General features: G+C 40.5%; 2 protein-coding genes across 3 annotated transcripts; one reads left to right on the plus strand and one right to left on the minus strand.

Moving 5' to 3' along the window:
• Positions 1-742: 742 nt before the first annotated feature.
• On the minus strand, positions 743-7,674 carry LOC125896885 (uncharacterized). Of its 2 annotated transcripts, none has more exons than XM_049589838.1 (7): positions 7,590-7,674; positions 7,097-7,420; positions 6,697-6,954; positions 6,510-6,587; positions 4,710-4,796; positions 4,585-4,613; positions 743-2,531 (listed from the first exon to the last, which is right to left on the minus strand). In XM_049589838.1, exons 1-7 carry the CDS (start codon positions 7,645-7,647, stop codon positions 2,454-2,456), a joined length of 912 nt encoding a protein of 303 aa, XP_049445795.1. In that variant the 5' UTR covers positions 7,648-7,674; the 3' UTR covers positions 743-2,453. The 2 variants fall into 2 exon arrangements, with proteins under 2 accessions (XP_049445795.1, XP_049445794.1); XM_049589837.1 differs by having other exon boundaries at positions 7,097-7,435; positions 7,590-7,662.
• A 4,291-nt stretch (positions 7,675-11,965) lies between these two features.
• LOC125896894 (cilia- and flagella-associated protein 20-like) lies at positions 11,966-14,280 on the plus strand. The gene is made up of 6 exons (XM_049589852.1): positions 11,966-12,154; positions 13,043-13,122; positions 13,220-13,331; positions 13,486-13,674; positions 13,796-13,909; positions 14,107-14,280. Exons 1-6 carry the CDS (start codon positions 12,071-12,073, stop codon positions 14,110-14,112), a joined length of 585 nt encoding a protein of 194 aa, XP_049445809.1. The 5' UTR covers positions 11,966-12,070; the 3' UTR covers positions 14,113-14,280.
• The last annotated feature ends 852 nt before the right edge of the window (positions 14,281-15,132 follow it).

Here is a 15,132-nt window from a genome sequence, read left to right on the forward strand (position 1 = left end):
GTGGGCGGGTTTGTTAAGGCGGTCACTTAGTTGTAAATTTGCTTCTTATTTTATTTTGGAGGAAACTTAATGCTTCTATTATACAAGATCATATACTTTAACATGTTACGCGCGATAGACACATACTCTTCCCATTATGGTCAAAATTGGTTCTTAACATCCAATTACAGTTTTTCTCAGTTGTTTACACACATTTTCTGAAAGCATGCCTCATACTCTCAGAACTCTACACAAATCAAAAAACACACACATAATTGGCAAAACCCCTCAATTCCCCTGCAAAATGAAACTTTACATTCAAAACAATGTTATTTCTTCTCAAAATGGTATTTTGTTTTCAAATGACACACACAAACCATCATATGAATAGACATTTATAAGAACCAGTTGAACACTGATGTGCTCAATGTAAAACACTATGATGAATGGAAAACACTTCTTCTCCATTCATCATAATGACTTTGGCCTTTTTTTGTTCAGTGTTACACTTACTACAGACAGTACATACATAAGTGTGTTGTAAAATATTTTAGAATATTGTTTTTATACTCAGAACACACAAATACACGGTAACAAATATATTTTATTTTTCCCACAAAAACAATGTACACAGTGTACATCCCAACCAACACAAAGTTGCACATACAGTGGTCTACATACAAAACAACAGAAGAATTTACTGTATACACTTACAGTAAAGAAGCAAAAAACTATGCTGCCACAAGGCCCTTGACCTTCCTCATCCTCGTCCTCCCCGTCCTCCCCGTCCTCCTCCTCTTACTCTCACTCCTCTGGCTCTGGCTCTGCCTCTGTTTCCAATGTTGGCATCCATTGCTCCAAAACAGAAGAGCTCACCTGTTTCCCTTTTAAGCTAAAGCTCTGATTGCTAATTGTAAAACTGTGTGACAGGTGTTTGCCCATGTGATGAGTCAATGTGCATAGTAGGGCAATTAACTTTAGAATTTTGAATGACAGTGTGTTCCTTGTGAAAACGAGATTTTCTTCATGAAAATTGTGCCAAATGCAGAGAACTGTGTGTAGTGTTTTGAAAAAAGTCTGTTTTAGAACTGCAATTTGAATGTAAAGCAAGAATTGTGCTTGTAGTTTAGCAGAATTGGCTCAGGGGGTTGGTGCATGAGTTACATGTTGTGGTCATTGTGTCTCAAGTACCAGTATTTGTGTGTAAACAATTGAGAAAAACTGCAAAGTTAATACAATTATTATACCGCGTGTATCAGCAAAGTACACGTATAAACTGCTTCAAATACACACACTCTAGACTAACCTAGAGTTTTAATATATAATGAAAAAAACAAAATGAAGAAGCAAATATTCATGAAAACAAGTTGATTAATAAACCCAACTATATTCTAACTCTAAATATAATATGGGGCTCCTTAAGAGAACCCACTTTGACTAACATCTCAAGATGGCAGTATGACTATGTTAAATGAGGGATTAAAAATCTAAAATCACAATTTCCTTATCTTCTGTCTTACAAGATCAAAAACAAAACATCATTCAACTAACAAAAAACGATTATGCACATTTACAACGTTAAAACATGGATAAATAGTATAATTTTACTTCCAACAGACATGCCAAGTTTGTTACCACAGAAACTTTTGGTGAGAGAGGGGAAGGATGTGATTCCCCGGGGTGACAGAAATGGACAGGATGTGGTTGAGAAAAGAGGCATTGTCTTAAGACCCTAGCTGGGTGTTAATCAAGTGAGTTGCCCCCAGGGTGGATCCTTTTAAGCGACATCTGGAACTTTGGGGGGATCTCAAGTGAACTTTTTACCTGTTTTTGGCTTAAGGATGGCTGAAAGAAGTGTTTGTCAAGACTGGGGGTGATTCCGGGGTTGAGTACTTAACTTTTGACCCTCTGGTGGTCTCTCGTTGGTCTGTTCATTGATAATACTGGTTCAGGGGAAGTTCAAAAGGGAGGTGTCTGTCCTACAATGTAACAGGCAGAGCTAGATACGGTGTCCCAGCACATCAACAACCAACACAGCCAGGGTACCTTGCACATCGTATCTCAATGTGGATAGTCCACGGCCTAAACGTCGATATGTGACGTTTGGTCAGAGTGAGAATGTGTTGATGCTTCCCAGCATGACACCTGCATATAAAGTCTTTCCTCCTTAGCTGAGATGCTGATCACCACTTCCATCATCCAATAAAGTTTGCTGCTTGTATTACATGCATATATATGCAAGTGTGGCCTGGATGTTTGAGCTCTGTTTAGTCAGTTCATGAGGCCAGGGCTTTACAAGGCTTAAGAGTTAGGGTCGTTGCATTCTTGGGCTTCAGGTCATATCAGCTGTTGCTAACTAACATTAATTCTAAGAGAAACTTGCCAACATACCAAAATGAAGCTAGGCTAAAATGCTTGCTGCAACCCAGTGTCTGTGGTCAAAAAAGAGCACAATATAAAGCAGTCCATTTTGATCAGTGGAGTCTGACAGAGGCATCAAGGTCTCCCAGATTTTCATAGATAACTGTACTATCATTTTCGATGTTGTGCACCTGTGAAGAAAACACAACACAACACATTTGAGATTCCAAGTCAGGAGCTCAAAAGAAACACCTGAGGTTTTTATTGTAGTACTTTGCTCAAGGGAACCTCCTTGAGTGGAGCCATTTTGTTTCGTTGCTGGACACTGTGTGTGTGTGTGTGTGTGTGTGTGTGTGTGTGTGTGTGTGTGTGTGTGTGTGTGTGTGTGTAATGTGGATGTTAATATAGTAAGTAGTTCATCAAACAGTGTCCTGTCAGATTTTCAAAACACATTAGTAGTTCTGCTCTGGTTGCGCTGTCCTCTTTATCTTAAATTTATATTACTTTGTTCAGAGGTTTTAACACAACTCATTTGTGACGTGCCAGTGATGTTGATTGGTCCATCCAGCACTTTGTTCCCGACTAAAATATCTTAACAACTGTGGGATGTTTTGCCATGAAAGGCTGTACAGATATTCATGCTCCTCAGAGGACTGGTGATGCCCTGAAATTTCCTCAGGTCAGAATTTGAATATGTTCAGTCCTTTAGTTTATGAACAAATTCATGCAAAACTACTGCAACCCAATCACGAAAAAAAATATTTTTTTGACTGTTTTTGTAAAAACCTCAGATACGTAGTATTTGTACTTTATTTTGTAGCAGATACATTAAAAGTTTATGTTTCTCAATAACGCTGTGGTAAAGGCGTGGTTAGGTTTAGGCACAAAAATTTGGTCACAGAATGCTAATGTTTTCACTCAAAACACAAAAGCTGCAAGTAAAGTAGGGTCAGGTCAATGAAAAGCTCCACTGGGAAACACTGCGATCTGTCAGTGAAAAACACCCAGGTTCAGTGGCTCAAACACGGCTGGAAAATGCCACAAAGTCTTGAAATCACAATGTCTTGGTACCACAATGTGTTGGTACCACAAATGCTGATGAAAACATCATGAAAGTCAACCCAGTCTCACTCTGAATTTGTCGAAATCCGGTGCTTGGGCAGTGCCTTGCGGTATCAGACACGGACAAAAAAAAGCCATCCTTCAACACTTGCATGATATGCGGCCGGTCGCTGTAATAGTTTAACGGAGCCCGGCAGCATCATGGGGGAAATGCAGCGGTAAAAAAAAGTAAAGTTAAGGCAGCAAAAGTTCAACTTTGGCAGGCTGACGGGGCGGTGGTGGATGGGTCCAACAAACGCCGACTTTAACCCGGAGCGGTGTCCTGTAAGATTCTAAAGCCAAACCCTGTTGTTTTCCTAAATCTAACCAGGTGATTTTGTTGCCTAAACCCAACCATGTGCGTTCGTTGCTGAAGGAAAAAAACTTCAATTCAAGATGTTGTACCAACATTGTGTGTTTAACATACAGAACTTTAACAATATGTGACAAGGTCGAATTGAAAATGTGTTGGAAAGGCTGGCACTGGAAAAGCCTAAACATCATCACCTAGGGAGCATGCTATTCACCATCCACTCCACCTCCCAATAACAAAAGTCAGCTTATACATTAGGTCATTTTGGAATCGTTGATATGATACATATGTGAGTTGTTAGTGGTTTGCATAAATGCATAATGCAGATGTTTTCATCTGGTGACTGGGCCGACTACCAACAATCCTCCCAGCCTCAGCTGTAATTTGTGTTAATTAGCAAATGTTAGCATGGTAACACTTTACCAATATTGTAAGTGTGGTAGACACTGATGAAAACACTGATGATAAACCTTCACATAATCCTTAAAACTATTATGTAATAGTGTCATTCACCTTGCTTAAAGGACCTGAAAATGTATTTTTTCACTCAGCTGCTAATGATGAGCGACGGGATGTTACATGAGCACACGGTTTTCAGTATGTTTTCTATGTTCTCTTCTCACTGGTTTGAAGTTGACAGGACTCTATTTTGGTGCACCAATCTGTGTCTACCCACCTTTAATTAATAGATAACAGTTGGTGGGTTGTCTGTTCACAGTTTTATTTGCTTTACAATAAAAGAGAGTTTCTCATCAGCCAGTGGGCGTTTACGATTATCGTATTAAGCTTCAACTAAAGAATCACAAATAATTGTTAGTTTTAGAACTCACCTGATTTTCATCCATTTGTGTTTTGTTCCCTGAAAAGACAAAGAGCTGGCTTAAGCTTCCACAGGGAAAATCCAGATATATTGAAACCCCTGTCTTATAAAAGTTTAACCATTGGATACTCTCACCTTTAGTTTTTGTCCATATGTTAACAGCCACAACAGTTATTATCAGTGCTGCTAAACACACACACACAATGGTGTATCTCCACCAGTCTGAAAAGATAATAAAAACATTTTAGCTGCAGCTTTCTGTTCTCTTTGAAACCCTGAAGCTGTGCTTTTTAAAAAGTATTGAAATATTCCTTTAAAAATAAAAGACATTAATAAACAAAACAATTTATGTTGGTGCTAAAGTGGCATCCATTAGTAATCTATCATTAGGAGACTTTGATACTTTCAAAGCACACAGAGAGAGTTTATTGAGTTACAGTTGCATGCAAAAGTAGCTAAGTGAGTAAAAGATGATCTGATTTCCAAAAGGCAAAAAGTTAAAGATAACACATTTCTTTATTATTTTAAGCAAGATTACTTTTTAATTTTAAAATAACAAAAAAGGAAAGGGACCTGAAGCAGAAGTTTGGGCACTCTGCATGGTCAGTGCTTACTTCTAAACACATTTTGTAGCCAGCTAAGAGTGTTTCAGTTCTTGTTTGGGGGATTTGCACCCATTCTTTCTGCAAAAGGTTTCTAGCTCTGCGAGATTCTTGGACAGTCTTGCATGTATTGCTCTTTTGAGGTCTATCTACAGACTTTTAATGACATTTATGTCGGGGAACTGTGGCGGCCATGGCAAAACCTTCCGCTTGTGTTTAGGATCATTGTCCTATTGTAGAAGCCATTCTCTCTTCATCTTCAGCTTTTTTTCAGATGGTGTGATGTTTGTCTCCAGAATTTGCTGAAATTTACCTGAATCCATTTTTCCCTCTACCTGTGAAGTGTTCCCTGTACCACTGGCTGCAGCACAAGCCCAAAGCACGATCGAATAACCCCAGTGTTTAACAGTCAGACAGATGCTCTTTTCACAAAATTCTGCACCCTTTCACATACCTTTGCTCGTTGCATCCAAAAAGTTCTATTCTAACTTCATCAGTCCACAGGACTGGTTTCCAAAAAGCATCAGGCTTATTTAAACGTTCCTCTGCAAACTTCTGATGCTGAATTTTATGGTGGGGACACAGGAAAGGTTTTCTTCCACGAAGGTCATATTTGTACAGGTGTCACTGCACAGTAGAACAGTGCACCACTGCAAAAGACCTGCAGGAAGATCTATCAGACTCTGGAGATCTTCCTGCAGGTCTTTTGCAGTCAAACAGGTTTTGATTTGCCCATCTAACAATCCTACGAGCAGCTCTCTCGGAAAGTTTTCTTGGTCTTTCAGACCTTAACTTGACCTCTACAGTTCCTATTAACCGCCATTTCTTAATTACACCACAAACTAAGGAAGCAGCTAGCTAAAAACACTTCTGCTATCTTCTTATAACCTTCTCCTGCTTTGTGGGCATCAATTATATTAGTTCTCAGAGCGTTAGGCAGCTGTTCAGAGGAGCCCATGGTTGCTGATCGTTGGGACAAGGGACTGAAATTTGCATTAGCTGGCCTTTCCTAACGACGATTGTTAACAAACCAAAGCCCAACAAGCTAACTATGGTCTGAGACCCTGTTAAAAGTTGTCTCAGAGCTTAAATGTCTCAGGGTGCCCAAACTTTTGCATGGTGCTCCTTTCCTTTTTTCACTTTCAAATAGTACCAAACAAAAATAATACACGAAGCTTGCTTAAAATGTTGAAATGCATGCTCCATCTTTAATTTAATGCCTTTTTGAGATCGGTTTCTATTCTACTTACTTAACTACTCACAGTAAATGAAATTGTGACTATGGGTGCCCAAACTTTTGCATGCCACTGTATGCTGCATGTTTGATCCCTACCTTGTGGTGATCTTGTGTCGTCTGCAGCTGTTGCTTTTGTGCCGTTTTCAATCGTTCCCATTGTTGTCGCAGCCTCACCTGAACAAATACAATAATGCAAGGTATCAACCTCATGTGCATTTGCAGTGACTAAAAGAGAAATATATAAAAGTTTAAATAAAAAGAGAGTTTAAACAGCTCATCTCACCTGACTGGCGGCTGAAGGTGAACTGCTTCACTTTCCCAGTGAAAATATCAACTGTTTGACACACAGACAATCCATAACTTGATGTGTCAGTGTCGGGAGAGTTCATAAAGGTAAGACTGGACGTGCAGTAAGACTGTGACGTCTTTACATCTCTGATATTGTTACTGTTAAACAGCCAGTTCATTCTCTGTGTACACCATCCGTATGTTGACACAGAGCAGGAGAGTTTAACGTTATCGTTGTCCTTATCTTCCTCCACTGGTGAAGATGGAGATAGTGTGAGAGAAAGACAACAAGAGTAAAATGAACTTCATCACTGTAATCATAATTATTGTAATGTTTCAGTATATTGTTCTAACAAGACAGCTTGAGCTGAAAACATTATGATGGAAATACTCACTGGTAACAACAGACAGATAAACGTGAGCATCTTCACCATGTTGTTGTCCTGATCTGAACTGTCTGCAGCTGTAACGACCAACATCCTCACGTGTGACATTTTTTATAACCAAAGAACAGTCTGCTGTAACACTCAGTCCCTCTGATATGGCGTTTTCAACAATCCGTCCAAGGTTAACCAGCTCCACTGATGGTGTGTTTCCGGCGCCACTGAAGAGCCAGTTTGTATTTTCACATTCATTCTGGTTGTGTGTCACATTTTCACAAGGCAAAGTGACATCATCTCCGTCTCTGACAATGAAGGCTGAGTACCGTCCATTTATAGCTGTCAAAGAAATGACTGAGAAATAAGAGCACAGCTATTCGCAGCGTGAAATTTAAGCAAGGACAAACTAACCACAGCGTTCTAAAAACATAAGAGGGTTAACTAAATGTCATATCTGCTGTGTTACACTGAATGATGAACACTAAATGAACACTAAATGTTGTCTCACCTGTCAAATGAAGCAGCATAAGGAATGAAGACATTTGAGTCCACTTGAAACCAAACATTCTGCTCTCTCTCTGTCAGTGTCTGATGAACAACTGTTTCCTCATATAGAAATACTTCTGTTTTTATGATGAATAGAGGGCGGCACTTACTGATTATGTGGCAAGTCTTTCTGTTTCTGATATAAGGAGCCGTTGCTTCCATCTCCTCCCCAGCCCAGAGCTTTGTTAACATTGTTTGGATGTTATTTTTTTGTTTGTTTGTTTTTTGTACGTGAAAGAGAAAATGCTTTTGAATAACGGCTTCATTAAAATATTTAACAAACAACATGATAAAAGCATATGAAGAACTCACCATAACAGAAAACAGTGTAAACTGAACCAAGACGGACCAACTAGTACTGAGCCTCAATGAGGTGAATGGGCTGTCAGTTTCTTTACATTTCTTCTTCATTTTCTTCTGACCCTGTATGTTATGGTGAAATAAGCACAGGAACTTACAGTTCCTCTAATAATTATTTTTTTGTTCCCTTTTCAAAAGACAAGTGTGTCCACTTCTCATTTGTTTTTCTTTTGAAACTCATAATAGGTCCTGTTTTAGAAAATAGGGTATTTCAAATTTTGACGAGTGGGTGTCGGACTGAGCAGCACTGATGATAGACAGGACAGCTTAGAATGAACTTAAATGCACTGCTTTGATAAACACAGAGTGAGCAGACAGGTGAAGCAACTGGGAGAGTCAGTATCTGGGTTCAGAGCCTTCTAAGAAGCAGGTCCAGCCAAACAATCTGGCAACAAGTGTCTGTAATGCTGGGGTCTTGATAGTGGCAGAGAGTAATGAGGCACGGAGCTGGCTTGTTGAGAAGGGTATGGTGGACCAGCAGGAGTGGGAAATGTGTGGACAGGAGATAGGCTGGCAAGTAGGTGTGGTGGATAGGCGGGGTGAGTGGAAAACTACTGCGTGAGCTGAGATGAGGTTTTGTTACTGCCACAGTATAATACAACAGTCACACACACACACACACACACACACACACACACACACACACACAGATAGTGGACTTATGTTGGGACATCAGGCAGGAACAGTCAGTCCACTAGGATCTCATAATGATAGGATTTTACTGTTGTAGCTGGCTGAGGTGGAGCTCATTTTGAACTATTAACTAATGATTATTTTTATTATGGATGAATCTGCTGATTACTTTCTCCATTATTTGACTGATTGTTTGGTTTGTGAAGCGGCACGGTGTGTAGTGGTTAGCACTGTTGCATCATAGCAAGAGGGTTTTTGGTTCGATCCCGGGTGCGGGAGCCCCTCTGTGCAGAGTTTGCATGTTCTCCCTGTGTCAGTGTGGGTTTTCTCCGGGTACTCTGGTTTCCTCCCACAGTCCATAGACATGCAGGTTAATTGGTGACTCTAAATTGTCCGTAGGTGTGAATGCGAGTGAGAATGGTTGTCTGTCTCTACATGTCAGCCCTGCGATAGTCTGGTGACCTGTCCAGGGTGTACCCTGCCTCTCGCCCAATGTAAGCTGCGATAGGCTTCAGCCCCCCCGCGACCCCCAACAGGATAAGCAGTTAGAAAATTGATGGATGGATGTTTGGTTTGTAAAAATTCTGGAAATTGTGAGAGATAGCATCACACTTACCCAGAGCCCAAAGTGACATCTTCAGAATGTTTTTTTTTTGTCCAACCAACAGTTCAAACCTCAGCTTAAAAAACATTAAATAATAAAAAGCAAAAGCAGAAAAAAAATTATTCATATTTTGAAGGTGAAACCATGAAATGTTGATGATTATCAAAACAGTGGCAAATTTATTTTCTGTCAATACTGACTCATAGTTTCAGCTGCACTTGCACATTTTCTTGTGTTTGGAGTGCAAAATCTAAATTTGTAAAGTGACTAGTAACTAAAGCCCTCAGATATATGTAGTGTAGTAAAGGTAGACGATGGCATGAGAAGAAAAGACTCAGATTTGTACTTACAGTACCTGAGTAAATGTGTTTACTTACATTCCTGTTGTTCCCCAGGAAATAGTTTGTACCAGGCAGAGGCCTGACTTAGTGTTGTGGTCAGTGAGTCAACGGATAGTTTATTTCATTGAGCTGACAGTTCCTTGGGAAGACTCAGTGGAAGAAGCCTATGAAAGAAAAAAGCTTAGATATGCAGACTTAGGAGCAGAAGCTGAGCAGCGAGGATGGAAGACTAGGATTTGTCCAGTGGAAGTGGGGTGTAGGGGATTCATAGCAAGATCAGCTGTCTCGCTCCTGGGGGAACTTGGAGTGTGGGGACAGAGTTTGAGGAAGACAGTGAGGGAAATGTCAGATGAAGCAATTAAATGCAGCCAGTTTATCTATTACAGAAGAAATAATGTCAGCTGGGGGCCAGCAGGGGGAACTACTAAACAGGGCACATAACCCCTTGAGATCAGGTGGAGAGATCCACTTCCTCTCACGAGAAATCCAGGAAGAGGAAGTATTTAAGTGTGGGAGTGGCCTATTTGAATCCATTTTGTTTGAGGCCATGCGGCAAGGTGAGTGTGTTTGCTGATCTTGTAAGTTCATTTAGCTCCTTTAACTTTATCTTATATTGGAGTTATGCTATGTAGCATGTGAAATAGAGTATATTGAATGTGCTAGGAAAGGTAGTATCATGTGAAATAGAGTATGGTGAATGTGTTAGGAAAGGTAGCGTCAGCCCTGCTTCTACTTAGAGCTCGCATGTACAGAGCCTGGGCTTGGTTGAAGATGGCAGTGCTGCTTGGGCTGAGAAAGCCATGTGTCGGCAGAGAAAGCCATGTGTGTAAGTAAGGAGGAAGTCCAGGAAGAGGAAGGGTATTTAAGTGTGGGAGTGGCCTATTTGAATCCATTTTGTTTGAGGCCATGCGGCATGGTGAGTGTGTTTGCTGATCCTGTAAGTTTATTTAGCTCCTTTAACTTTAGCTTATATTGGAGTTATGCTATGTAGCATGTGAAATAGAGTATGGTGAATGTGCTAGGAAAGGTAGCATCAGCCCTGCTTCTACCTGGAGCTCGCATGTACGGAGCCTGGGTTTGGTTGAAGGTGGCAGTGCTGTTTGGGCTGAGAAAGCCATGTGTAAGTAAGGTAAAGGAGGTTGATTAGGTTAGTGTGGAGAGCAGTGAGACCTGGCATTAGGGGAGTGTCTCTGGGACGCCAGAGATCACTGTCTAGCCTCCTGGAGGTGTCGTGGGACCAACTAGACGAAACACTGGTGAAAGGAGGTTCCCACCCGATGACCCCAAAGACATGCTAGTTATCACTGCTCATTGGTTTGTATAGTTAAGTCTTGCCATATTAGCTTATCATAGGGCTTAGGTTTTTCACTGAGTGTTGATCCTTTCTCTAGAGCACAAGCTTCTTGTGTTTTATTTGAATGAACTCCACTGGGTGCAGTTCATGTTTTATATTATCTTTATAAGTTTGTGAGTATGACTTGACGTGTGACTTGCTTGACCTGAGCAATGACTTGACTCCACTTGCTTGGCTTATAGCAAGGACTTGACTTGCTTGATTTTCACCACAGTGACTTGGGACTTGCTTGAGACTTGAAGGTTATGACTTGAGACTTGCTTATGACTTGCACGTGTGACTTACTCCCACCTCTGGCAATTATAAAAGAATGGTTATAGATGTCAAAGAGCTGAACTATTGCTGTATCGATGAAGTTCTTGTGACCTGTTTAAAGTTTGAATGAAGTCTCTAGCTGCACGTATGCGGAAGCAGTGGCAATTCAATGTGGACTGGGCTGAAGAGGAGTTGAAGATTTTCCCAATAGAAATGAATGGCAAAAAAGTTGAAAACAGCTTATATCACAATAAAGTAGAAATAGCAGAAATGTGAAAATATAAAGCAGAAATGTCCACAACAAGCCGGACATTTTGATAGTTGAATGGTTCCTGTGGCACAAAGTATGCAGGAGGAGTAGCGAATTGAAAAATGGCAGAAACTGTACTGAAATAAGAATAAAGATTTGAGAAACATATGCGTGGATGTAGAAGTGTCCACACTAAAAACATATATAGTTTAAATGTGTTGAATATCAGTATAATATTAATATAAAGCAGGTCATTTACAGAAAACCCACAGAAAGCATTGCTCAGGCTTTTGGTTGCCACGGCGACCGAGGTGCGTCACCATTTAAGAACCGGCGTGAACACCTCCAAGAAATTGAGTTCCCCTAGCAACACCAAAATAACGAAGAAATTACCACTACTCTCTTTTTCTTTTTACATGCTCTCAGAAAAAGCGTGTGGGAATATCATACACGACTAATGTTATTTTTATCGAACCGAAACGTTTTAATCTGTGACAGTGGAACTGTTTAGTTTGTACCACACGGAAGCGGTAGCGTTGGAAACGGGAAACAAATCTGTAAACAAACGTAACGCTCGTTGGCTAGCAACAGCTTCATGTAGGCGTAAACTCATTTGCAAAAGGACTGTGGACCAGGAGCAGAGAAGATGTTTAAGAACACGTTTCAAAGCGGATTCTTGTCTATTTTGTACAGCATTGGCAGCAAACCGCTTCAGATATGGGATAAAAAGGTGAGCTGCAGTTCAGACTGAGTGCTGTGAGGCTCCTTGAGCTTCCTTAGCTAGCCGTGCTAAAGCTGGCAAGCGTTGGAGCTCAACGGTTAATAACATTTAAACTGTCATATCTGTTGCAGTGTGTTTTGGATACGTTGTCCAAACGACTGATAAAGCTTGTGTTCGTCACACATGTCAGTTTTACACGTGGTGTAAACCTGCAACAGCAAAAGACAAATAGATAAACTCGATAGAGGTTTAGTTAGACAGAAAAAATATAAAGACTTAATAATTAGGCCAACTCTAAATGGCGTTGATAAAATATTGAAATTTGTATCACCATGATGTTGTCAATTTACACAAAATGATGACTGAAGAAAGCTCCTAGTTCTCACTGAATGCAACATGTAACTATAGCAGGATACAAGGTGGGCTGAAATGTGCTTTTGCCAAGCAGCAGTTAATAGTAACAAAGAAGGTCATAATTTATTTAAGACAGTATGAGGTTAGCTAATTTACAGCACTTTTTTAATATGTAGAATTTCCTGACAATATTCGCTGAGTTCATGCTGACTGACTGCTCCCACATCTGAATTATAGCCTGACTAATGAAGGATTTAAGAGGCCAATAACAGTGTTAATATTTGAGAGATGATACATATGAACAGCTGACATTTTTGATAAGGATTCCTAAAATGTGTGAAGACGACTCTCAAAAACTCTCAGGTTTGCAAACAAACATTATGTAATGGTAATGTTGTTTCTAAATGACCTTAAACATATCTTTGGCTTTGCTGCACATCAATATGGATATATCTGCAATGGACTAATATCTGTGAAGTGAGAGTTACAGCTTGATTTCTCGATATAAACTTGAAGAAAAGCAATATGTCTGTGTCTTCACAGGTGAGGAATGGTCACATCAAGAGGATCACAGACAATGACATCCACTCATCGGTGTTGGAGGTGGAGGGGACAAATGTCAGGTGAGTTTGTGTTTGTTTAACTTTATCCTCTGCTCATTGAAGCTCTACCCACTCTCACCTGCACCCCTCATCTTTTTATTTCTTCTACTCCTCACAGCACCACGTATATAACCTGTCCCCCAGACCCAAAGAAGACATTGGGCATCAAGCTTCCTTTCCTGGTCATGATCATCAAAAATCTGAAGAAGTACTTCACCTTCGAAGTCCAGGTAGGGAAGGTAGTCCTGCAGATACAGCCCCCCCGTCCATGTGTTGTTGGCGCCAACATGTACTCATGCATATGTGAGCACAACATACAGCACATGTGTGTGTGTTAGGATTCATGGTCACTCACACTTTCTCCCCATCTTTTACAACTTCTAGGTGTTAGATGATAAAAATGTTCGCCGGCGGTTTCGGGCGAGTAACTATCAGAGCACGACACGAGTGAATCCCTTTATCTGCACTATGCCTATGAGGCTGGATGATGGCTGGAACCAGATTCAGTTCAACCTGTCGGACTTCACCAGGAGGGCCTACGGGACCAATTACATTGAGACACTGCGGGTACAGGTCAGTGAACAGAGACGGATGGGGAACCAGCTGCCTCCGGATACAACTGACTCTAGCGTGACTGTAGAATCCCCACTGTATCCTCTTTCTGTTGCTAATGTCTGACCTGCTTTCCTCTCAGATCCACGCTAACTGTCGAATAAGGAGAGTGTATTTCTCAGACAGACTGTACTCTGAGGACGAGCTCCCAGCGGAGTTTAAACTCTACCTGCCTGTCCAGAACCAGAAAGCCAAGGTGAAACACACACACAAACAAACAAACAAACACATAACACACCTAAATGCATTTGCATGTTACAGTAATATTATATATGGGAATATTTTATCTTCATGATAACAACTATGAGTCAAACAAGCAGATTAGAAAGTGGATATTTGGACTTCTAGACATTTGTCTTAACACTTGTCCATTTGTGTGTTTGTGTCTTGCAGCAGTAAAGATTGTCCCCCAGCACTGTTCCCCCAGATCTGATGTGGAGCCGTAAGATTTCTCTGTGTGTAGACTCATGATGACATTTAATAATATAATATTATTATAATTTTGGAAGTTTTAGTTTCGAGTGCTCTCTCGTGTTGCTCTCTGCACAATAAAATTTTTTATGGACTCATCTGTCCGCATGGTTAATGCATGCTGTAGTTGTTGAAAGGTGATAGTATCAGTTAAGAAAACTACATGGCAGGGGCGTCGGTAGCATAGTGGATAGTGCCGGCGCCCCACGTCCAGAAGCGATGCCTCACTGCAGCGGTCACAGGTTCGACTCTGGCTTGCAACCCTTTGCTGCATGTCAACCCCCACTCTCTCTCTCACCCCATTTCTATCTGCCCTGTCCATTAAAGGCAAAAAGCCCCAAAAAATAATCTTTAAAAAAACAAAAAAAAGAGAAAACTACATGGCAGACATCTTAGGAATGTAAGGGCTCAGTTCTTGCTCTTAAAAATACAAAGAAATGTAGACAAGTATATTCATCAAATATAAATAATCTTTATCAATGACACAAAAAATTTGAAGTGAATGGCTATGAAAATGATTTGCATTGCCAAAACATTTCATTTTTGCTTCACTTTGTATTTCTGTTTATAGTATGTATCATGGCTTCCTTTGTCACTATCCGCACATACTGGTCTGAAGGGCTTGTATGTGTGCCAATGTAGGCTATAGGTGCTGGTGTAAGTGCACAAACACAGCAAAAATGTCCAAACATTTGCTTTTCTTTGTGCTGATTTATTATATATAGCCAAGGCAAAGTATAGACTGCTTTACCCAATACTCAATACATAATAACAAGTTTAAATAATAACTTACGAGGAACAATACTCTGACCTGCGTCGTTGGCACGCCATGGCATGGTCAAAAACTGTATGGCTTCCCCAGCGTGCGCACCTGCGCTTATTAACCCACCTGACTATATAGACAGAAAACCACAAGCCTGAACAGATACTGCCACCTACTGGCACAAA

Source organism: Epinephelus fuscoguttatus, linkage group LG11 (assembly GCF_011397635.1).
Source record: "Epinephelus fuscoguttatus linkage group LG11, E.fuscoguttatus.final_Chr_v1".
Lineage (NCBI taxonomy): Eukaryota > Metazoa > Chordata > Actinopteri > Perciformes > Serranidae > Epinephelus > Epinephelus fuscoguttatus.